The 26,059-nt window shown below is 35.9% G+C and overlaps 1 protein-coding gene across 1 annotated transcript in view; it reads left to right on the top strand.

Annotated features, from left to right (window-relative positions):
* The window catches only part of PCLO (piccolo presynaptic cytomatrix protein), a 387,719-nt gene extending 376,032 nt beyond the window's left edge, over positions 1-11,687 (top strand). Inside the window, exons 23-25 of the mRNA XM_082632322.1 lie at positions 8,552-8,686; positions 9,101-9,246; positions 11,199-11,687. Coding sequence (XP_082488448.1) covers positions 8,552-8,686; positions 9,101-9,246; positions 11,199-11,339 — 422 coding nt within the window. The 3' untranslated portion in view covers positions 11,340-11,687. The remainder of the gene's footprint in view (positions 1-8,551; positions 8,687-9,100; positions 9,247-11,198) is intronic.
* The last annotated feature ends 14,372 nt before the right edge of the window (positions 11,688-26,059 follow it).

Genomic DNA, 26,059 nt, shown 5'->3' with positions numbered 1-26,059 from the left:
CTTTGGAGAAATGTCTACTTAGGTCTTCTGCCCATTTTTCGACTGGGAGGTTTTGTTGTTGTTACTGAGTTGTATGAGTTGTTTGTTTATTTTGGAAGTTAAGCCCATGTGGGTCACATTGTTTGCAAATATTTTCTCCCAGTCCATAGGTTGCCTTTTCATTTTGTTTATGGTTTCCTTTGCTGTGCAAAAGCTTGTAAGTTTGATTAGGTCCCATTTGCTTATTTTTGCTTTTATTTCTCTTGCCTTGGGAGACTGACCTAAGAAAACATTGGTGTTACTTATGCCAGAGAATGTTCTGCCTATGTTCTCTTGTAGTAGATTTATGGTGTCATGTCTTATATTTAAGTGTTTAAGCCATTTTGAGTTTATTTTTGTGTATGATGTGAGGGTGTGTTCTAACTTCATTGATTTACATGAGACTATCAAGCTTTCCCTACACCACTCCACACAAAAACTACTAGAACTGATAAATGAATTCAGCAAGGTAGCAGGATACAAGATTAACATACAGAAATCTGTTGCATTTCTTTACAGTAACAATGAAATATCAGAAAGAGAAAGTAAAAACACACTCCCTTTTAAAATTGCATCAAGGGCTTCCCTGGTGGCACAGTAGTTAAAAATCCTCCTGCTAATGCAGGGGACATGGGTTCGAGCCCTGGTCCAGGAAGATCCCATATGCCGTGGAGCAACTAAGCCCATGCACCACAGCTACTGAGCCCACGTGTCACCACTACTGAAGTCCGTGCACCTAGATCCTGTTCTCCACAACAAGAGAAGCCACCGCAATGAGAAGCTTGTGCACCACAGCAAAGAGTATCCCCTGCTCACCGCAACTAGAGAAAACCTGCACGCAGCAACAAAGACCCAACACAGCCAAAAATAAAATAAATAAAAATAAAAAATTATTAAATAAAATTGCATCCAAAAGAAAAAATGCTTAGGAATAAACCTAAGGAGGCAAAAGACTTACATGCTGAGAACTCTAAAACATTAATAAAGGAAATTGAAGATGATTTAAGGAAATGGAAAAATATCCCATGCTCGTGGATTGGAAGAATTAATATTGTTAAAATGGCAGTACTACCCAAAGCAATCTACAGATTTAATGCTATCTGTATCAAATTACCCATGACATTTTTCACAGAACTAGAGCAAATAATCTGAAATTTTACATGGAACCATAAAAGACCCAGAATTCCAAAACAATCCTGAGGAAAAAGAACAAAGATGGAGACATAACCCTCCCAGACTTCAGACAATACTACAAAGTTACAGTAATCAAAACAGCTTGGTACTGGCACAGAAACAGACATATGGATCAATGCAACAGAATAGAGAGCCTAGCAATAAACCCACACACCTACGGTCAATTAATCTTGGACAAAGGGACAAGAATATACAATAGAGAAAAGACAGTCTTCTTTCTACTCTTAATCATAGCTATGTATCATGTTGTAAGATAAATATCTTCTCTAGAGTAGGATTAATTTTTATTATTTTAATACAACCAAAACATAAATTTTGGGACACCAAGAGACCTGGAGGCTGGTCAAAGCAATTTTTATTGCCCATTTACTCTCTACTCCAAACACAATGACAAAACACCCACACATGGCCTCTGTGTGTGCATTGTCTTCTTCAGTTCAGAGGCCCAAGCAGATCTATAGTTGCTGACCCCCCTACACACCACTCTCCCTCACCCTGTGGAGAGAGTGAAAACAGAGGTTTTTGTCACCATCCATATGCATCTGTTTCCAATGACAAGGGTACTCTGAACCAGTGAAAGAGCAAGCACGATTGATAGTAACAACTCATAATTAATGCAAGCATCCTTTGAGACCACCTCAGTAGGTATGTTCCTCTCCTCCTTTAGTAGAAACAATAAAGAACAATCTGGAGTAGGAAAAACTTAACAAGAACTTCACAAGTATCACACTGTGAAGCATGTGAATTTAACCTTCCAATAAAAAAAATAGGCAGTGTGATGCTTTGAGAACTTTAGTTAGCAAGTGTTTAATTCTACATTTCTCCTGAAGTGAGAAAGTGGTAAACAGCAACAATAAATTTTATATGCTTGGCATGTTGGAGTTTTAGAGGAATATGACCCATAACAGTGAATTTTTCCCAGAAAAAAATTGTCTTGCTGTTTCATTTCATCATGTTCAGTGGTGTGATCAATTCTGTCCACAACTCCTATTGGCTCCAAATAGTGGGAGTATTTTCCTTGACTCCCTCCTTATCAGGTAGAATACTCTTTTTTCCCCTCCATCCCAGTTACTGTCTGAGAGATGGAGCAGTAGTAGTTCTATCCAATTTTCTATGCCTTTGGAGGAAAGAAATAGAGCTGTTTCACAGATAGATCTGCTTCCCTGATTGAATACGTTTTGCTCTCTCTTGAGATTTGATTTAAATGTTTTTTGGTTTTGTTTTTGCTTTTGTTTTGCCAGCATTCACTTAACTAAGCCCAGGTATGTCTTACTCCAATGAAAAGACTCTCTCAGATTTGGATTTTGCTCCTCCTTAACCTTGGATCCCCAGTAAATGGGGAGCACTTGTTGTTTTTCCTATTTTCAGTGAAACCCTCAGATCTTCCTAGCCATGGGCCAAAGCTGCCACTCTCAAGGGTTTAGTATGACATTTCTGGGGCTGCCTAAGCTCATTGTTCATCCACTTCTCTGTGCTGGGGACTTGATAATTCTCAGGGTTTTGGCAATTCATCTCTCTTTTCCTGGCAGAATTTTGTGATACGTGGTATGGTTGGGGATGCTGCTAAGCTGAGCCTTCCCAGAATCTGCCTTTCCATTCCTACACACCACTCATCATTTTCTGGTAGGAGACTATTCTTTGGTTAGTTGCTACTGGCTAATACTTTCCTAAATTTTACTTTTTCCCCTAGTTTTTATAGGTATTAAAGAAAGGAGATTCTAACATCTGTCTTGTTTTCTCATTTTTATATGGAAAATTCTTCATTTTCCTGCAAAGCTCTTTAAAATAAAACAGATTGATTTGAATGGGCTTGTTTATACTTATTTAAAATCTTTCAGTAACCTGAGCTAGCTGGTCCCTCACAAGTTCAAATAAATGTATTAGACATGTTTGCTGTTTCTGCCCGTCAAGAATGTGTAAACAGAATGTGAGCTAATAGTATTAGGGTATATCCAGGACACTAAAATGTTTACACCAAATCACTGAGAGGAGAGTAGTGTCATAGTTAAAAGGCCACATGCCATTTGTAAATCATAATATTAAGGCCCCATGTTATTGACTAAATTCATTATTGGTTTTTCTATTTTATTGATGCTAGTCAAAGTACCAGAATTTTGATTCATTAATTTTATCTACTATTTTTCTATTTTTTCTATATGCTGCCTCATTAATTTCTCTGTATATTTTTATTATTTATTTTCTTGTACTTTCTTTTATATTACTTTGTTGTTCTTTTTCTAGCTTTTGGAATTGGAAGGTTAAATCAATTGTATTTTTTAAAATTTTGTTGATGGAATATTAATGCATATATGCACTTTCTTCTGATCACTGCTTTAAATGATATAGGTGTTTAAGACTGGTGATTTTCCTCTGATCATTATTTTAATTCTCATCGATTCTGACAGGGTTTTCATTATCATTGTTTTTCAGAACTTCTGTATTTTCTCATTGTATTTTGCTGTTCAGCCAAGAATTGTTTCGTTAAAGCTTTTGTGTGTGTGTGTGTGTGTGTTATCAGACAATGTATTAGCTTCATTTTATAGAACTTACCATTGTCTACTTTGTAAGTCAATACATAATCAATCAATATGATCCATGTTCCATATTTAATTGAGGAAAATATATTTTCTCTCTTATCAGTGTGTAGTGTTTAATATATACATCCTGAGATCTGCTGTATTGGTTATGGTGTCTCAGTATTCTGTCTTTACGTATTTTAGTCTACTTCACCTGTCTTGTACTGAAAATACTGTGTTAAAGTATTTTATTATTATTCTCTTTATTCTGGCTTTCATCTCCTACATCTTTACACCTTATTTTCTAGTTTCAACCTATTTTAGTGGTGCATAGATATTCATAATTGTTGTGTCTTCATTATGATTTATGGATGTTTAACTTTATAACATGTCCTTTTTTTTGTCTTGTTTACTACATTTTGAACTGAATTATTTCTATTTAGCCTCACAATAAGATATCAACCCCTACTCTCCTATTGTTTCTATACATCTGGCATGCTTACAATTTATGTATTTCTGAATATTTGAAACGAAACTAAGTTTTAGCATAGCATAGCTCATAAGCTTTGCTTTATGGGCCAATCTGAATATCTTTTTAAAAATATGCTCAATGAGCCTGTTCATGTTTATTGATATGACAGATATGTTTGATCATAACTCTGCATTTTGTTTTATAACTATTGTGTATATGATGTTAGATTTGTTGTGTTTCTTCCTCCGTTTGGTGTCTTTAATTTTTTTAAAATTTCTTTTGTAATTAAGAAAGCTTTGTATCTTTGTTCCAATGATTGTCTTTTTTTATATCTTTTATTATGTTTGCTCTTCTTACTTACCACTTACCATCTGTCTTGCCAATTTTAAATAGTATAACTTGTGTCACCTACCATTTACCTATACAAAAATCAACAATCTCATTCTACTTGTCCCTTTCTCTCCCTTTGTCATCCATCTCTTTCAGTTTCATCCTTTATACTCTATCAGAATACATGACAATTACATGCTGCCCTTCTACCCGCCTACATTCTGACTCTTATTTTAGTCTCAGTTCTACAATTAAATGTATTAAATATTCACCATCACTCCTTTGGCTGAAGTCTCTCTAGTTATCTCTTTGATGTGATGAAATTTATCCTCTCATATATTTCTTGAGAGTGAACTTTTCTATGGTATTCTTGAATTCCTTATGCTTAAACTTATGGGCTTGCTGCTTGAAAGACACTTTAGCTGTATTAAAAATCTTTGGCTTGCACTTTATTTTCTTGAATTTCTCAAGGGTAAAGCTAACACCCAGCTACTGTGAAGTATCTGTGATCATTGGCTGCTGAATTATCACGATTTAACTATGTCTAGAAGATCTGTGTTTCAGTTTATCAAACATATGGAGGACAACTTTGCCTATTTGGGGAACTTAGTGTTTTGAAAGAAGGAAGAGAGCAGGCCAAAGTATGGTATTGGTAGATATTTTTCCTCATGTTAGGGTACATTTAGACATGAAAATATAAGTTAATTAAAGCAAAAATTAATGCAGGGAAGAAATGCATTCTAAAAACCCATATCCAAAAGTGTGATAAAATTAAATCGAAATGATTAAATAACTACAATCTAATAGATTTTGTACATGATGTTTTTGTTACTTTAATTTCCAAGGAGATTACTCAACTATATTCTTTAACAGTCATTCTCAAAGCATGGTTCAGAAATCCCCATGGGTCCCCAAGACTGTTGAAGTGCATCCAGGTCAAAATTATTTTTTAAGTATACTAAGATATTATTTACCATTTTACCATGTTGATATTTACATTGATAATGCAAAAGCAATGCTGCAGAAAACTGCTGGTGACTTAGCATAAATCAGGGCAGCAGCACCAAAGTGTACTAATAGTGACTGTATTTATTTATTTTTTACCACCATGCACTTATATGAAAAACTTGCCTGTTTCACTTAATATCCTTGACAAAGAAATTAAAATGCTTGTTATTAAACCTAGACCCTTAAGTACATGTGTTTCTAATAGTCTATGTTCTAGAATATTCTGTGTGATAAAATGGGAACTACACACAAAGCACTTTTGCTGCATACCAAAATATGAACGTTGACTTGAGAAAACATGTTAGTGCAATTTTTTTGAGTTGCAAGCTGAGCCAGCCTTTTTTTTTTTACAAGAAATATCATTTTTACTTGAAAGAAGACTGACAGATAAACTCTGCCTATTCCAACTTTGGTAGAGTTAGCCCTTGGTATCCATGGGAGATTGTTTCCAGGAGCCTCAAGAACCTCCACAAATACCAAAATCTGCTTACACTAAAGTCCCTTATATAAAATGATGTAATATTTGCATATAACCTATGCACATCCTCCCATATACTTTATTTTATTTATTTATTTATTTATTTTTTTGCGGTACACGGGCCTCTCACTGTTGTGGCCTCTCCCGTTGCAGAGCACAGGCTCCGGACATGCAGGCTCAGCAGCCATGGCTCATGGGCCTAGCCACTCCATGGCATGTGGGATCTTCCCGGACCGGGGCATGAACCCGTATCCCCTGCATCAGCAGGCGGACTCTCAACCACTGCGCCACCAGGGAAGCCCCCTCCCATATACTTTAAATCATCTCTAGATTACTTATAATACCTAATACAATGTAAATGTTATGTAAATAGTTGCCTGCATGTGGCAAATTCAAGCTTCGCTTTTTTGAACTTTGTGGAAAAATTTTTTTTGATATTTTGATCTTCGGTTGGTTGGATCCATGGATGCAGAAACCATGGGTGCAGAAGGCTGACTGTATTCAGCTGCCATTTTCTCAAAAATTAACAAAGTGAGTTTTTCACTTTGAGAAAAACAATTGGCAGTAGTTGTTGTCAATAATAAAAATCAACTTTTAAGTAAAAATAAAATTTTCCAAAACTTATACCTGCCTCCCTGAGCTTGTCAGCTTTTCAATAGTCAGACTTTTTTTATGTCAATGGTGATATTAACAAATGTGCTTTAATATTGTATGAATTGTGTCAATGTTTTGAAGACCTGCATAACTCAGTAAACCAGTATTTTCCAAAACGAACAATATAGTATGTTACCAATTCAGGCATAGTTAACTGGTCCATTCAAGGTGCAAGATAGACAATTATATTTTAAAGTAACAGTCCAAAGGTTCATTGATATGGTTTCAGATTTCACATTTACACTAATCTTAAAGAAACTACCACTTTTCAATTGTTAATGTAGTATCAAAGATGGCCCACAGTTGTCTGAAAGGATATTAAAATACTCCTTCCTTTTCCAACTATATGTATATCTGTGTGAGACTGTCATATATTTCAAATAAAACAGCATATTGACCTGGATTTAATGTGGAAACAGGTATGAGAATCCAGCTGTCCTCTATTAAGCCAAGCACTAATGAAATTTGAAAAATATAAAATGTCACTCCTCACTATTTTTTTTTTGCTTTGGAAAATACAGTTATTTTTCATTAAAATACTTATTTATATGTATATTATTGTCATTTTAACTGAATCAATAAATAAATTTTTAAATATCCAATTCTACTTTTTAATTAGAAATGTTAATGTTCTTTGAGTACCACCATTTTTTTAAGAGTATAAAGAAATCCTGAGACAGAAACATTTGAGAACAAATGATCTACATCCGTGTTAAAGACCTTTAATAGATTCCTATTGTTCTAAAGGTAAAACTCAAATTCTTAACATAGTACCACTTAACAATATCTTATAATCACACGAATATTTATCTAGTTCCTCAGTCCCATGATGTTGCCTTTTGTGAACACACTGTTCCTTCTATTTATAATGTTCTTCCCCGCCCATGTCACCTAGTTAATTCTTTCTTATTCTTCTGGTTTCAGCTCATGAAGCCCTTTCCTAGGCTTTCTTGTAACCATGCTCTTGTACTTCAGAACCTTTCCTCTCTTTCTAATTGTACACTTATTGACGAAAATATTTCATTGATGGATTTCTTCCCAATAGACAGAAAAAACATAAAACCAATAAGCATGTGTATGTTGGCTTATCATTGTATCCATTCTTCCTAACAGAGTGCTTATCACAGAGTAGGGTGGAAAATAAAATATTTGTTGGTGAATGGTAAGTGGGTAAATATATGTGTCGATAGAGAAAAGGATGAAACAATAAAGAATTTGACCTAGTATGAATAGCTTCTTCAGTAATGTAAAGATCCAAGATAAACACTAGAAAGAAATACATTGAATTCATTTCAGTCACTCATATTTTCCCTTGTGTAATGTTATTACCATATGCTCTTATTGCCTACTTGTTTTACAAGAAAAGTAGAATGGAAGTAGATACAATATACAATGACATTTAGTTGTATTAGCAAATGTTCTTTTGCAAGCCTGGTAAGTAGTGAGCAATTGTCAGCAAACAACTTCTTGCATTTCACTTGACTTAATACTTCCTATATATTATGTTAGAATTCTATTATTTTTATGTATGACTGTCTTCCTATAGTCCCCTGTAGTCTCATCTATTACCTCTTTTGGCCTAAAAATCTACAGTTGAGTAATACTTACCTACTTGAATTTATTCCATACCCCTTTTGTTACTTGCTTATCATTATACTTAACATACTTTATTGTAAGCGTATAATTTATCAGTCTCCCCATGAGACCTTCCTCTCCTTAAGGGTTGGGACTGTATTTTATTCATCTGTGTATCCACAGGATGTGATAAGGTGTTTAGCACTTTATAAACACTCAATAAATGAAAATATGAGTAAATTATTGAACTAACCACTTAATTAATGGCATGACATATTCCTTAACTTTTTAATTAAATTGTTCCAGTTAAAACTCAGGTAATGGGAGAAATCAAGATTGCACTGAAGAAAGAAATGAAGACAGATGGGGAACAACTCATAGTTGAAATCCTCCAATGCAGAAATATCACCTACAAATTTAAATCTCCTGATCACTTACCAGGTATCTAATTTTATGATAATGAACAATATAATGTATCTAGGAACTCTTTAGGAGAATGTCCTAAATAGCCTAGAAAATGCTAATTAAAATTTGGGCTGTGTACCAAATATATCTGAAAAATATGAAATAAGAATGAATTTCTCTTATATAGAGCAAGTTGATATTTTACTAGTTAAAAATTAGATTTTTTCAACACAAATGTAGAGTGATGTATTTATTATACAACAAGAAAACATTTAAGTTGCTAAGAAAATTGGTGTATATTTTAATTACTCTATGTTGTCTGAAACAAATTGTTCACAGGCTACTGGCTTTGTGTAAAATGTAGGAGAACTCTCCATATACGATTATAACTCTTTCAACAGAAAATTGTATTATTAATGGACACTTAACAAGCTGAATTCTTATTTTCAGATTTATATGTGAAACTATATGTGATGAACGTTTCTACCCAAAAAAAGGTGATCAAGAAAAAAACAAGAGTATGTAGACATGATCGAGAGCCTTCATTCAATGAAACTTTTAGATTCAGCCTAAGTCCTGCTGGACATTCTCTTCAGGTAACTCATACAGTTCTGATTTTTAGATTTTCATTTATACTGTATTTATTTCCCATTTAATTATTCAATATTTAAATGCCAGTCATACACTATGTGATATTTTATAAGTTAATTTTTAGAGGTAACTTCCCAGGGGCCCTTTAAAATTCCTCAACCCACTCATCCCATCCATTTAGCTACCAAGTTGCCTCTCTTCTACCTACTCAGTTTCTTTTACATAGATTTTTTTCCATGCTCACTGCCACACTAATCCTCTTTGGGTCCTCATCTTTGTTATGCAAGTCATCTCAGCAATATACCTGGCCTACTTGCCATCAATATCTTACCCTTTAATTCATTTTATCACACTGCTGGCAGAGGTATCTTTTAAAAACAATGGCTAGGTTACATTGAAACCCTCCAGTGATTCATCATTATCCTGACTCATTCAGAGTCCTCTAAGGTGAGTTCTAATTGTATTGACTTAATTTCATCTCCTTGTATACATTTCCACTCACTCTTGACCCCAGTCACACCAGAATCTTGAAATCAGGTTAAACCTCTAAGTCTTTGCACATATTTTTCCTCTCCTTCAATACTCCCTTATCCATCTCTCTCCATCTATCACAATTTTCCATATCTTTCAATGTAAACTCAGCTCTTTAATAATGACCCTGGGTGTAATTTATCACACCTTATTCACATAATGTTTTGCTTATCTCATTAGGCCATTAATCGCAGTCTTGTACAACAATTTGTGTACTTACCTCTCACTGCTTCTATACTATCAGCTTCTCTAGTGCAAGGCTTGATTTTCATTGTTCTTTGTTTTGTAGCCTAGCACAATGCTTGTACATAGTATATCTTTAGTAGATATAGAGATATGGAATGAAAGAGGAAAAAGGAGGAGGGAGGGAAGAGATGAAAAAATGTGGGAAGAGAAGACCATGGTACTGGCACTTAGAGGCCTGTACTAGAGACCTATGTAAGAGATATTGCAAAGCAAAAACTACACTGAGAGGATTAATTGACATTAGAGTTGAAGGGAATAAAAAAGTTAAAGGATACTCTGAAATCTGTGTGAACAAATGTGTCAGTCACAGAGATTGAATAGTTACAGAAGGGATGGATAGGGAGAAAGAACATGAGTTTGTCTGAAATGTGGTAAACTTAACAGGAAGGCAGGGTCCAAGTAAAACATATAATGTGCCATTTGAAATCCCCAAACCAGAGGCTAAAAGAGACAGAAAAGTAGATTTTGAAGTCAGAAACATAACAGTAAATTTTAGTCAGGAATAAAGATGAATTATCTGAAGGAGATTCCGAAAAGAAAGAGAGAGCATGAGAGAAGAATTGTCAAAGATTAATGGTTATCTCCATCTCAATTTCTCTACTTTTCTTTCAACTGATCCCTAAAAGAAAAAAATTTCTTGAGTATGAGATCCCGTGGAATTTCAACTAGTGTAAGCTCTACATATGACAAGAAGCCACTTTGGAAGTGCTTCCTATAATAAAATTCCCAGTAAATTAAATGGCATTTAAAGTCAATGTTGTGTTCTATCTGCCTTGTAAACTCGTATTTATGTACTCACCACCCAAATAATTCTGTATTTGAGTTAATATTTCATTAAGTAATAAAACATGCACCTAGCAAATTTCTTTTTTGAAACTTTCAATTGGTTTAATCAAAAACCTAGTTAGAATTAGCTAGGTTTATATAGCTAGCTAATATTATCTAGAATTCTCCTGTCCTTCAAGATATGTCTTTGCCTTTGGGAAATGCTGAGGTAAATTAATTAATATTATGCAGATCTTTTGAGGACATGTTAGTTATTAGTTCTCCTACAAGTATGCCTGCTATTTCTCTCACCCTCACCCTTTCTTGTCTCTGTTACTTCTTTGATGAGCAAATGTCCATAAAAGAGGTTGAAAATATACACACAAATATATATAATTTTGGCTATTTTTTCTAGATTTTACTTTTTTCCAATGGAGGGAAGTTTATGAAAAAGACCTTGATTGGTGAAGCCTGTATCTGGCTAGACAAAGTGGATCTCAGAAAAAGAATAGTCAACTGGCACAAACTTTTGGTCAGTCCTACTCAAGCCCACTGAAGAAATGTGTCTGCTCAGGGTATAGAAAGTCCTTTAAACAGTCTTAAATCAAGACTATAGTCGAATACTATTGTTCTAAGCTATGTTTTCAGGGGTAACCATAAGAAGAGGAACAAAAGGCAAAAAGAAACTCAAAGGCTTGCAAAAGTATTGTTGTGGAACATAGAAAAAAAACCTCAAATGAAAAAGTTCATATATTGAAGACAAGAAAAAAAGTTCTCAAACCTTGGATTTCTTGTGGCTGTCAAGAAACAGTGAGAGAAATTTTGTTTGCTTAATGCAAAAATTTTTGAGTAGAGTTGAGCTACAGCTATCTAAAGGCTGAGACTCAAAGATTAATGTTTTCTAATGCAGGCAAAAGTAATCCTTTATGCAAAAGAACTTGGTTGAAAGGAAAAAACTAATGGAACAAATCTCAGTTTTCAAAAGTCTCTTCTTCGTCTTATCTTCTCAGACAACTAACTGTTTTGAGATTCTGACATAGGATACACCTACAATATGTGTCCAGAGTAGAAGTAAGGAGCTTGTGTTTACAGGGAAAAGGGAACCAGGGATGTAGAAATTATAGCTTTTAGATCATGTTGTACAGGTTTTCTCTGTGTCTAAATGTTACAAGGGTGAACACCACCAGTTTTAGAATTCATGTTGTAAAAGCACACTAGTAAAACTTGAAATAAAGTATAGTTAAGACAATACTAAGTAGAAATGAAATTACATTTATCTAGAAATAAAGCCATGACTGGCTAACAAAAAAGAATATTGCCCCACAAACTTTTGGAACCTTGGTTGAAACATCAAAACCTCCATAATTTACCCTTAATCCAAGACATTTTCAGTCTACATTAGCAAAGGACCTAGATTAAATTGGTATGTTCTAGGAAGCATGATAACGTGTTCTTTGTGGAATTTCAAATAAATGTATTATCTCATATATTTTCTTTCTCTTGAATGATACATGGACAGAGAGAAAATTCTTCCTCTGGCAAACAAATCGTATTAATCTGTGACATTGATTAAATTGGTGTCATTTCCTGCTCTTCCACAATGGTCTTTTTTTCCCCTTAGTACATTATCTTGTAAAATGAAAACCCTGACCCTAAATTCAAGTTCTCTTTAGTGCTCTATTTTCCTACTTTAGTGACAGTATCACAGAGATCAAGTTCATCAATGTTGGGAAAATATGTGAAAAATCAACATTATATTAAGGTGAAAATATCCTTTGAGCTATTTTAATAATGTGGAATAAAAAGACCATTTTAATGACGTCTAAGTCATTAAAATGAAGCATCCTCTTCCCCATCAACCAACAACGTGAACAAAGGAGGTAACGTGGACTTATAGGAGATGCACTCGGCTAGGATTAAAAGCCTGGCTTCTGGTCTTTGTTCTGCCACTGACGAACTGTGTCACCTCGCACGTGTCACTTAAACTTAATTTTCCTCAGTTTTCTTATTTGTGGGAAAATATAATTATATATTCCTAACCTTCCTAATGGGATGTTGGGATGATCAAACTAAGTGATCTATGAGAGAAGATGAAAGCACATTTCCAAATATAGTTTTATACACATAAGTGAGGAATAAGTATTATGCAGTTTTTTATTTCCCAATTTTTATATGTGAAAAAGCATCTTCCAAACCAATAGCAAGCACTGACATGGATAAAAGCAGTATATTGGCTCCAAAACTAATTTTTCCTTTAAAATATAAACTTTTGTTTAACCTAAAAAAGGGAGAAAATTCAATGAAAATGATTTGCAAATCAGGTTATCATAAATTAAATAAATTATGCTGATCTTATCCTATTCCCATATCCACAAAAATAAATTAATTAAATTGCTTCTCTGTGAATTCTGAGCTTAAGAACTGATTCTTTATTCAAAGGTGAGGTTTTAGTGGGATTAGAGAAATCATCTCCAAATATATTGCTCAGATATTGAATCTTCTCATTTTTAAAGAAAAACATACTTGAAATCTGAAAGGAATTGATTAAATTTAAGATATTAAAAATAACTTATAATAAATACCAAGTTACATATCTTTATTATATTCATAAAGAAATACAAATTCACTCCTTGCCAATCTAAGAAAGATAAGTCACTTTTCTTCCCTCTATTTTTTAAGACCCTCTCCCCCGAAAATGCAATGTCATTTATCGTTGATATTGCTGTAAAATGAACGTGTGGCAAGGGGATCGCTAAAGATTTGATATTGCTAGGATTTTATTTTTAGAGACAACTAGATCTGCTGATGGTTGCTATGGATATTTCCAGCAGAATTTAGCACTTTAGGAAGCTTATAATCATCACTTATAACTGGGGAAGGGAAGGGTTCAGGAAGATCTCTTTCTGACATCAAAAGGCTCTGCTGTTTGTCCTTAAAAGGAAACTCTGGCTCCCATGGATCCTCTTCTGCAGCCACTTACATCCACAAGTGTGGATGAGAGGTTTATGACCAGTTAGTTTACTTCATTGCAGCTGCAGTTTCTTTTAGGATACACAAAAGGAGGTGCCACCAAAACAAAGGTCATACCTTGGTAGCTATTTGACCTGAAGAAGTAGGAGTCTTACCATTACAGGTGCCCCTCTGTTCCAACAACTGGTGATGGGGCCAGGCCAATCCAGAGAGTTAAGTGACAGGGCTTCGTTTTGTGCACCAGCATCCCCCTTCAGAGAGCATAAGTGTGCCAAGTTTGCAGCTGACCAAACACCTAGGTTGTACTGGAATTATTCTATGCAACACTGATCCTTCTACAAATGCATTTCTTCTGAATGATATTGATTACCCTTCTTACAACAAAACTATTTCTTTTTTAATTGCAAATAGGGCTCTTGGTGTTTTTTACTTTTTACTTCTTGTATATATCACAGCACATGATTTTCCACTTTTTATTTCATTTATTTTACCAGAATTAGCTTTTTTTATCCTAATAGAGACAAAGTTTGTAATCTCTAAATAACACGTGATTAGTCCGACTATAGCACTTATACCTTGAAAAGGATCTTAATTTTTCCTACAACTTCATTGAGTCATCAGAGACGGAAGTTGCTTCTTGGTTTAAAATTCGGTCCTCAAGAAACCTTTAGCTGTGAAGCAAAAGCACAGAGTGAATTTTTACAAAAGACAGGGATATCTAGAATGGTCGTGACAGACACAGACAACACTAGGAGCAAGAAGTTGGTGTTTCCCTGTTTTACTTAAGGTTAAGGAGATTTTTGGTGACTCTGAACTCTTTATTTATCACTTCAGTTTAAAGGAAGAGTATCCAAGACTAAGGGGTAGTGATTGTCTTTGCTCCTTAATGTTGCCCATACTGTAATTAATCACACTAGTAAATGAGTATTTTCAGCATATCAGTGGATTTAATTTTGTGGATCACACACATTAAGATAGTCATATTGTGGGAATATTATAGCTGGTAACCAGCTGATATTGATTCTTATTATAGGAATGGTTGTGATGATCGTGGTGATAGAGGTAGTGAGCTAGGTTGGTGGTGTGTGAAATAAAATGAAATAATATACTATATTGTGCCCAATTTATTAGAAATGATTTGATCAGTGTTTCATTTCATTAAGATATCATAAAGATGTTTATAGTATTTTTTTACTTTATTATTTAAATCATAACTAACAATATTTTTAAAAACTTATTTTCATTGCTACGATGTCTAATATTCCAAAAGCAGCCAACTACAGCTATATATGTGTTTATAACTCTATGTGTGACAGAGTGATTTTCCCTCTTTTTGAGCTTGGAGCTGGAAGTAAAAGAAAGCTCAATGAATAATTATGAGCTGTCTCTTTAATAATAACTTGCCTTTGATGTAACACAAGAATGAATGAGTGAAACAGATAATCTCATTGAATATGACAATTGATGTTTTCTGTATGTTCCATGGTGTTATTATTAAAGATATACCCTTTAAATCAAAAGCATTTAATCAAATGATTCCTTATCTGATACGTAGATTGACAGCATTTTCTTAATTCGTTACCCTGTACATAACTATACATTTGGTAACCTAGACGAAGTTGAAATATTAAATCCTTGTGGCATTCAGCATGTGAATATGATTCTTGTTTGATTGTGTCTGTATATTTGTTGGTGATGTGCTCAGGTGCTCCCACTACCAATTAATGTGTGTGCTGATATCCTAACAAAAACACATCTGATGTTAAAGGAAATAAATTTCTTGTCTGAAAAAATAAAAACCTAATAAAATTGATTTCAAGATAAAAAATAGAGTACTTGGAGATATGTCTTGTTTCTAACTGTATGTTGCATGCTGTGTTGGTGATTTGCTAATGTGCCCTTTTTTCTGTTCTACCCAAATCTCTCTGGAAAATCTAATGAACAATAAAAATTCTTGGGCTAAAGGTTGTATAAATTGAACTGAAATACATGAGATTTGTATAAAAAATGCTTGTAAATCTGTCTTGAGTTTTACTCTGTGTAAAAATATGTCTTGGTTTTGTGATTGTATACAAGAAGTATCTTCATAACTTATGCAAATTGTGCTGTATAAAGGCTGTGGCCTCAGCCTTACTAATAAATATTGAAAATATCAACTTCGACTTCTTGTGTTTATCAACTTGATAGATTGATACTTAATATAGACATGGAACTTTCTGGAACATTTTCTCTGAAATTATATGATGGATACATTCACTCACCCAGTTTAAAAAGTATGTTTTAAACAGCACGGTTACAGAAACAGAATTAAACAAATGTATAACTTAATAAATTATTATATCAGACATTCTTATAACCACTACCCAGATCAAGAAATTGAACTTTAACATATTTGATAAATTTTAATTCATTGAAATTGTTATTCTTATTAATCCTCAAATTTACCCTCTTGGACCAGTGGGTACATCGTCGAGTGGACTTACATGTATCTTAGTTTATTCAATAACTTTCTCTCTGTGGCAAGAATGTTATATATCATTTCTTTAACCTTGAAACTGTATAGGAAATCTACTTAACTTGAATTTTTACTTTTATTTTTCTTTCTATTTATCTCTATAAAATAATTAAATTTAGGAATGCATTGAACTGATTGAGCAACTTTTATCTAATGTGCTATCCCTTCTCAATGTTTTGCTAGATCAAGTGTAACATAGATGCCAATACCAAGAGCCAAAATTTAACAAACCCAATCGAACAGTGTATAAAAGTGGTAGACTCATGGCCATGTTGAATTATCCCAGTTACACAAGATTATTTCAATATTGGAAAATGAATTAATGAAATCCAGTACATTAATATATTAAAGTATAAAAATCATAAGGTGGTGGAAAACATTTGATAAAATCCAACATCTATTTATATCTATAAATTGAACAACTGAATAAAATAGTGAGACCAGCCGACTCACACAGGAATGGACACCATATCTAACAGAGGAGATAAAGCAGAGCTGCAAAAAAGCATGAACTTTCTAAGCACGGGTCAGTTGGGTAGCCACTTGAAAAAAGTGTTAAGCAAAATAAGGTTAATTAGAACATGTGTAGCCTGTTTTGAGTGGAATGATGGGGACAGAACCAGTTTTTTTTTAATGGACTCAACAAATATTTAATTCTTTTTAGACCTTCGGATTGTATCAAGGGTAGACTGAAAACTCTTGGACAGAAGTGGACCTGCAGTCCACAGGTAGAATTTCTTCATTTTGGAACCTAAGCTTTTGAAAGGTTTTTAGGACTTTCAGCTGATGAGATCAGCCACACCCACGCAGATCATTGAGGATTATCAACTTACTTAAAGTCAGCTGTTTAGAGACGTTAAATATCTCTACAAAAGGCCATTCCAGCAATGCCTCCAGTCGTGTTTGGATGAATAACTGGGTGCTACAGCCTAGCCAAGCTGATACAGAAAACTGCTCACCACAGGTAGGATGGAGAAATCTAAAGTTTTCTGTTTTGGTTGGTTGATTGGTTCGTTCGCTGGTAGATTGGTTTGGTTTGTTCTTCTGTTAGTTTGTTTTTAACGCCTCTGTGGGGATTTTTTTAATTTTTAATTTTCTTAACATCTTTATTAGAGTGTAATTGCTTTACAATAGAGTGTTAGTTTCTGCTTTATAACAAAGTGAATCAGCCATACATACACATATATCCCAATATCTCCTCCCTCTTCCGTTTCCCTCCCACCCTCCCTATCCCACCCCTCTAGGTGGTCACAAAGCACCGAGCTGATCTGCCTGGGCTATGCAACTGTTTCCCACTAGCTATCTGTTTTACATTTGGTAGTATATATAAGTTCATACCACTCTCTCACTTCGTCCCAGCTTACCCGTCCCCCTACCCGTGTCCTCAAGTCCATTCTCTACGTCTGTGTCTTTATTCCTGTCCTGCCTTAGGTTCTGCAGAACCTTTTTTTTTTTTTTTTAAGATTCCATATATGTGTGTTAGCTTACGGTATTTGTTTTTCTCTTTCTGACTTACTTCACTCTGTATGACAGACTCTAGGTCTTTCCACCTCATTACAAATATCTCAATTTCATTTCTTTTTATGGCTGAGAAATATTCCATTGTATATATATGCCACATCTTTATCCATTCATCTGTCGATGGAAACTTAGTTTGATTCCATGTCCTGGCTATTGTAAATAGAGCTGCAATGAACACTGTGGTACATGACTCTTTTTGACTTATGGTTTTCTCAGGTTATATGACCAGTGGTGGGATTGCTGGGTCATATGGTAGTTCTATTTTTAGCTTTTTAAGGAAGCTCCGTACTGTTCCCCATAGTGGCTGTACCAATTTACATTCCCACCAACAGTGTGGGAGCATTCCCTTTACTCCACACCCTCTCCTGCATTTATTGTTTGTAGATTTTTTGATGATGGCCATTCTGACCGGTGTGAGGTGATACCTCGTAAATCTGATTTGCATTTCTCTAATGATTAGTGATGTTGAGCATCCTTTCATGTGTTTGTTGGCAATCTGTATATCTTCTTTGGAGAAATGTCTATTTAGGTCTTCTGCCCATTTTTGGATTGGGTTGTTTGTTTTTTTGATATTGAGCTGCATGAGCTGCTTGTAAATTTTGGAGATTAATCCTTTGTCACTTGCTTCGTTTGCAAATATTTTCTCCCATTCTGAGGGTTGTCTTTTTTTTTTTTTTTACATCTTTATTGGAGTATAATTGCTTTACAATGGTGTGTTAGTTTCTGCTTTATAACAAAGTGAATCAGCTATACATATACATATATCCCGATATCTCTTCCTTCTTGCGTCTCCTTCCCTCCCACCTTCGCTATCACACCCCTCTAGGTGGTCACAAAGCACCGAGCTGATCTTCCTGTGCTATGCGGCTGCTTCCCACTAGCTATCGGTTTTACATTTGGTAGTGTATATATGTCCATGCCACTCTCTCACTTCGTCCCAGCTTACCCTTTCCCCTCCCCATGTCCTCAAGTCCCTTCTTTAGTAGGTCTGCGTCTTTATTCCCATCCTTCCGCTAGCTTCTTCATGACATTTTTTTTTTTTAGAGTCCATATATATGTGTTAGCATACGGTATTTGTTTTTCTCTTTCTGACTTACTTCACTCTGAATAACAGACTCTAGGTCCATCCACCTCACTACAAATAACTCACTTTGTTCCTTTTTATGGCTTAGTAATATTCCATTGTATATATGTGCCACATCCTCTTTATCCATTCATCTGTTGATGGACACTTAGGTTGCTTCCATGGCTTTGTAAATAGAGCTGCAATGAACATTTTGGTACATGACTCTTTTTGAATTATGGTTTTCTCAGGGTATATGCCCAGTACTGGAATTGCTGGGTCATATGCTGGTTCTATTTTTAGTATTTTAAGGCCAATAACAATTTTTATAATGATTTCCTGGCCATATGCATACGTATATCCCCATATCCCCTCCCTCTTGCGTCTCCCTCCCACCTTTCCTATCCCACCCTTCTAGCTGGTCACAAATCACCGAGCTGATCTCCCTGTGCTATGTGGCTGCTTCCCACTAGCTATCAGTTTTACATTTGATACTGCATATATGTACATGCCACTCTCTCACTTCGTCCCAGCTTACCCTTTCCCCTCCCCGTGTCCTCAAGTACCTTCTTTAGGAGGTCTGCGTCTTTATTCCCATCTTGCCCCTAGGTTCTTCATGACCTTTTTTTTTTTTTTAAGATTCCATATATATGTATTAGCATATGGTATTTGTTTTTCTCTCTGACTTACTTCACTCTGCATGACAGACTCTAGGTTCATCCACCTCAATACAAATAACTCAGTTTTGTTCCTTTTTATGGCTGAGTAATATTCCATTGTATATATGTGCCACATCTTCTTTATCCATTCATCTGTTGATGGACACTTCAGTTGCTTCCATGTCCTGGCTATTGTGAATAGAGCTGCAATGAACATTTTGGTACATGACTCTTTTTGAATTATGGGTTTCTCAGGGTATATGCCCAGTAGTGGAATTGCTGGGTCATATGGTAGTTCTATTTTTAGTTTTTGAAGGAACCTCCATACTGTTCTCCACAGTGGCTGTATTAATTTACATTCCCACCAACAGTGCAAGAGGGTTCCATTTTCTCCACACCCTCTCCAGCATTTGTTGTTTGTAGATTTTGATGATGTCCATTCTGAATGGTGTGAGGTGATATCTCATTGTAGTTTTGATTTGCATTTCGCTAATGATTAATGATGTTGAGCATGCTTTCATGTGTTTGTTGGCAATCTGTATATCTTCTTTGGAGAAATGTCTATTTAGGTCTTCTGACCATTTTTGGATTGGGTTGTTCGTTTTCATATTCAGCTGCATGAGCTGCTTGTAAATTTTGGAGATTAATCCTTTGTCAGTTGCTTCATTTGCAAATATTTTCTCCCATTCTGAGGGTTGTCTCTTTGTCTTGTTTATGGTTTCCTTTGCTGTGCAAATGCTTTTAAGTTTCATTAGGTCACATTTGTTTATTGTTCTTTTTATTTCCATTTCTCTAGGAGGTGGGTCAAAAAGGATCTTGCTGTGATTGATGTCATAGAGTGTTCTGCCTATGTTTTCCTCTAAGGGTTTTACAGTGTCTGGCCTTACATTTAGGTCTTCAATCCATTTCGAGTGTATTTTTGTGTATGGAGTGAGGGAGTGTTCTAATTTCATTCTTTTATATGTATCTGTCCAGTTTTCCCAGCACCACTTATTGAAGAGGCTGTCTTTTCTCCATTGTATATTCTTGCCTCCTTTATCAAAGATAAGGTGACCATATGTGCGAGGGTTTATCTCTTGGCTTTCTATCCTGTTCCATTGATCTATCTTTCTGTTTTTGTGCCAGTACCATAGTGTCTTGATTGCTGTAGCTTTGTAATAGAGTCTGAAGTCTGGGAGCCTGATTCCTCCAGCTCCATTTTTCTTTCTCAACATTTTTTTAGCTATTCGGGGTCTTTTGTGTTTCCATACAAATTGTGAAATCTTTTGTTCTAGTTCTTTGTAAAATGCCATTGGTAGTTTGATAGGGATTGCATTGAATCTGTAGATTGCTTTTGGTAGTATAGTTATTTTCACAATGCTGATTCTTCCAATCCAAGAACATGGTATATCTGTCCATTCGTTTGTATCATCTTTCTTTCATCAGTGTCTCATAGTTTTCTGCATACAGGTCTTTTGTCTCCTTAGGTAGGTTTATTCCTAGATATTTTATTCTTTTTGTTGCAATGCTAAATGGGAGAGTTTCTTTAATTTCTCTTTCAGATTTTTCATCATTAGTGTATAGGAATGCCAGAGATTTCTGTGCATTAATTTTCTATCCTGCTACTTTACCAGATTCATTGATTAGCTCTAGTAGTTTTCTGGTAGCATCTTTAAGATTCTCTATGTATAGTATCATGTCATCTGCAAACAGTGACAGCTTTACTTCTTCTTTTCTGATTTGAATTCCTTTTATTTCTTTTCCTTCTCGGATTCCTGTGGCTAAAACTTCCAAAACTATGTTGAATTATAGTGGTGAGAGTTGGAAACCTTGTCATGTTCCTGATCTTAGAGGAAATGGTTTTAGTTTTTCACCACTGAGAACGTTGTTGGCTGTGGGTTTGTCATATATGGCCTTTATTATGTTGAAGTAATTTCCCTCTATACCTACTTTCTGGAGGGTTTTTATCATAAGTGAGTGCTGAATCTTGTCAAAAGCTTTTTTGCATCTGTTGAGATGATCATATGGTTTTTATCCTTCAGTTGGTTAATATCACATTGATTGATTTGTGTATATTGAAGAATCATTGCATTCCTGGGATGAACCCCACTTGATCATAGTGTATGACCCTTTTAATGTGCTGTTGGATTTTGTTTGATAGTATTTTGTTGAGGATTTTTGCATCTTTGTTCCTCAGAGATATTGGCCTGTAGTTTTCTTTTTTTGTGACATCTTTGTCTGGTTTTGGTATCAGGGTAATTGTGGCCTCGTAGAATGAGTTTGGGAGTATTCCACTCTCTGCTATATTTTGGAAGATTTTGAGAAGGATAGGTGTTAGTTCTTCTCTAAATGTTTGACAGAATTCGCCTGTGAAGCCATCTGGTCCTGGGCTTTCCTTTGTTGGAAAATTTTCAATCACACTATCAATTTCAGTGCTTCTGATTGGTCTGTTTATATTTTCTATTTCTTCCTGGTTCAGTCTTGGAAGTTTGTGCATTTCTAAGAATTTGTCTATTTCTTCGAGGTTGTCCATTTTATTGGCATATAGTTGCTTGTAGTTATCTTTCATGATCCTTTGTATTTCTGCAGTGTCAGTTACTTCTCCTTTTTCATTTCTAATTCTATTGTTTTGAGTCTTCTCCCTTTTTTTCTTAATGAGTCTGGCTAATGGTGTATCAATTTTGTTTATCTTCTCAAAGAACCAGCTTTTAATTTTATTGACCTTTGCTACAGTTCCTTCATTTCTTTTTCATTTATTTCTGATTTCATCTTTATGATTTCTTTCCTTCTGCTAACTTTTTTTTTTATTATTACTCTTTCTTTAATTGCTTTAGGTGTAAGGTTAGGTCGTTTATTTGGGATTTTTTTTTTCTTGAGGTAGGATTGTATTGCTATAAACTTCCCTCTTAGAACTGCTTTTGTTGCATTCCTTAGATTTTGGGTCATTGTGTTTTCATTGTCAGTTGTTTCTAGGTATTTTTTCTTTCCTCTTACATTTCTTCAGTGATCTCTTGGTTATTTAGGAGTGTATTGCTTAGCCTTCCTGTGTTTGTATTTTTTACAGTTTTTTTCTTGTAATTGATATCTGGTCTTATAGCATTCTGGTAGGAAAAGATACTTGATATGATTTCAGTTTTCTTAAATTTACCAAGGCTTGATTTGTGACACAAGATAAGATCTATCCTGGAGAATGTTCCATGAGCACTTGAGAAGAAAGTGTGTTCTGTTGTTTTGGGATGGAATGTCCTTTAAATATCAATTAAGTCAATCTTGTTTAATGTATCATTTAAAGCTTGTGTTTCCTTATTTATTTTCCTTTTGGATGATCTCTCTATTGTTGAGAGTGGGGTGTTAAAGTCCCCCACTATGATTGTGTTACTGTCAATTTCCCCTTTTGTGGCTGTTAGCATTTGCCTTATGTATTGAGGTGTTCCTATTTTGGGTGCATAAATATTTACAATTGTTATATCTTCTTCTTGGATTGATCCCTTCATCATTATGTAGTGTCCTTCTTTGTTTCTTGTAGTAGTCTTTATTTTAAAGTCTATTTTGTCTGTTATGAGAATAGCTACTTCAACTTTCTTTTGATTTCCATTTGCATGGAACATGTTTTTCCATCAACACACTTTCAGTCTGTATGTGTCCCTAGGTCTGAAGTGGGTCTCTTTTAGACAGCATATATACAGGTCTTGTTTTTGTGTCCATTCAGCCAGTCCATGTCTTTTGGTTGGAGCATTTGATCCATTTCATTTAAGGTAATTATCTATATGTATTTTCCTATTACCATTTTCTTCATTGTTTTGAGCTGTCTCTCTATATATACATATATAGAGAGAGAGAGTGAAAGAGAGAGAGAGAGAGAGAGCAACCAAATCAATAAAGAAATCCAATTATAACAAGTGCTAAAAACTATAATAAAAAAATGGGCAGACAGAACCCTAGGACAAATGGTAAAAACAAAGCTATACAGACAAAATCGTACAAAGAAGCATACACATACACACTCTCAAAGAGAGAAAAAGGAATAAAAAAAAATATATGTATATATATATATATATATATATATATATATATATAGAGAGAGAGAGAGAGAGAGAGAGAGAGAGGGAGAGAGAGAGAGAGAGAATGCAACCAAATCAATAAACAAATCTACCAATGATAATAAGCTCTAAATACTAAACTAAGGTAAACATAAAACTAGGAACAAATTAGATGCAGAAAACAAACCCCAAGCCTAGAGTTGCTCCCAAAGTCCACCACCTCAGTTTTGGGATGATTCATTGTCTATTCAGGTATTCCACAGGTGCAGAGTACATCAAGTTGATTGTGAAGATTTAATCTGCTGCTCCTGAGGCTGCTGGGAGAGATTTCCCTTTCTCTTCTTTTTTCACACAGCTCCTGGGGTTCAGCTTTCGATTTGGCCCCACCTCTGCATGTAGGTCGCCTGAGAACATCTGTTCCCCACCCAGGCAGGATGGGTTTAAAGTAGCAGCTGATTAGGGGGCTCTGGCTCACTCAGGGCCAGGGAGAGGGAGGGGTACAGAATGTGGGTAAGCCTGTGGCAGCAGAGCCTAGCATGACATTGCAACAGCCTGAGGCATGCCGTGTGTTCTCCTGGGGAAGTTGTCCCTGGATCACGGGACCCTGCACAGGCTCTCGGGAGGGGAGGTGGGGATAGTGACCTGTGCTTGCACACAGATTTCTTGGTGGCTGCAGCAGAAGCCTTAGCATTTCATGCCCATCTTTGGTGTCCGTGCTGATAGCCACGGCTCACGTCATCTCTGGAGCTCATTTAGGTGGTGCTCTGAATCCCCGCTCCTCGTGCACCCCATAACAATGGTCTCTTGCCTCTTTGGCAGATCCAGACTTTTTCCTGGACTCCCTCCTGGCTAGCTGTGGTGCACTAGCCCCCTTCAGGCTGTGTTCACACAGCCAACCCCAGTCCTCTCCCTGGGATCTGACCTCCAAAGCCTGAGCCTCAGCTCCCAGCCCCAACCCGCCCCGATAGGTGAGCAGACAAGCTTCTCGGGCTGGTGAGTGCCGGTTGGCACCGATCCTCTGTGCGGGAATCTGCCTGCTTTGCCCTCCACACCCCTGTGGCTGTGCTCTCCTCCATGGCTCCGAAACTTCCCCCCTCTGCCCCCCACAGTCTCCACCCATGAAGGGGCTTCCTAGAGTGTGGAAACCTTTCCTCCTTCACAGCTCCCTCCCAGAGGTGCAGGTCCTGTCCTTACTCTTTTGTCTCTGTTTCGCCTTTTTACTTTTGCCCTACCCAGTTACATGGGAAGTTTCTTGCCTTTGGGAAGTCTGATGTCTTCTGCCGGCGTTCAGTAGGTGTTCTGTAGGAGTTGTTCCACATGTAGATGTATTTTTGATGTATTTGTGGGGAGTAAGGTGATCTCCACGTCTTTCTCCTCCGCCATCTTGAAGGTCCTCACTTTGGTTTGGTTTTTAATACGAGAGAAGATTGAGTAAATGCAGTGTCAATGGAAAAAACAAATTTGAGAGGGAGTGATTCTCTACACTCCCTCTATATATAAAGAACAAACAAATATTTTGAGTGTATGATATGAGAAGATGGAATGTTAATACTTGTTCAGCAACTCCTCTTTAAGAGGAGAAAGAACAATTTTTCTAAGGTTTGATTCCCAGCCTTGACTACACATTAGAATCATATGAGGAGCTTTTAAAAACATGGATACCCAAACTCCAACCCAAACTATTTAAACCAGCATTGCTGGTGTTTGAGCCCAGGCAGAAGTATTTTTTGAAAGCTCCCCAGGTGCTACTATCAATGTGGAACCAAGGTTTAAAATTACTACCCTAATGAAACAAAAAAAGAAAGGGAGATCATTAGCACAGAAGTAGACATTGTAAGTTTGATAGGAAGAGGTTAAGAGTCTTTCCTTCTGATGGCTATATTTTTCTCAGTGAGCTATGAGGTCATTTGCTTTGAGTGAAGAGGAAATGAATAAAAGTTAGATATTTGAAGAGTAAAGAAGGTTTAAAATAGTCCTGGAAATGAGTGGGAGGGCAAGTAGACAGGAAGAGAAGGATTCTGTGCTGTATTGAAGGCTCTTTGGAGCTTAGTGACAGCACATAGTCACACCAATCTTCCTTCCATATGGCTTTCCCCCGCCTTGACTTGGTTTATTTCTAGGAGCAGAGAACAGACACTGTAAATTTTAATTAAATGAATTAGACAAAAAGACAGATGTGCAAGGGAGCACAGGTCTCAGGACCTTTACACTGCCAGACCATAGAAGGTATAACTGTTTTGGTTTTTTTTTTTTTTTTTTGGCTGCATCAGGTCTTAGTTGTGGCAGAGGGATCTTTGTTGAGGCATACAGGATCTTTCATTGTGGCAAGTGGGCCCTCTTGTTGAGGCACACGAGCTCAGTAGTTGTGGCACGAGGGCTTAGTTGCACCACTGCATGCGGGATCTTAGTTCCCCGACCAGGGATCAAGCCCACCCATGTCCCCTGCATTGGAAGGTGGAGTCTTTACCACTGGACCACCTGGGAAGTCCTGGTATAACTGTTAAGGAGGGAAGTAAAGAAAGTGAATGA

The sequence above is a fragment of the Mesoplodon mirus genome (genome assembly GCF_964341445.2).
Source record: "Mesoplodon mirus genome assembly, chromosome: 9".
In the NCBI taxonomy this organism is placed as follows: domain Eukaryota; kingdom Metazoa; phylum Chordata; class Mammalia; order Artiodactyla; family Ziphiidae; genus Mesoplodon; species Mesoplodon mirus.
Note: the sequence above shows the minus strand (reverse complement) of the source record. Positions and strands in the feature narration are given on the sequence as shown.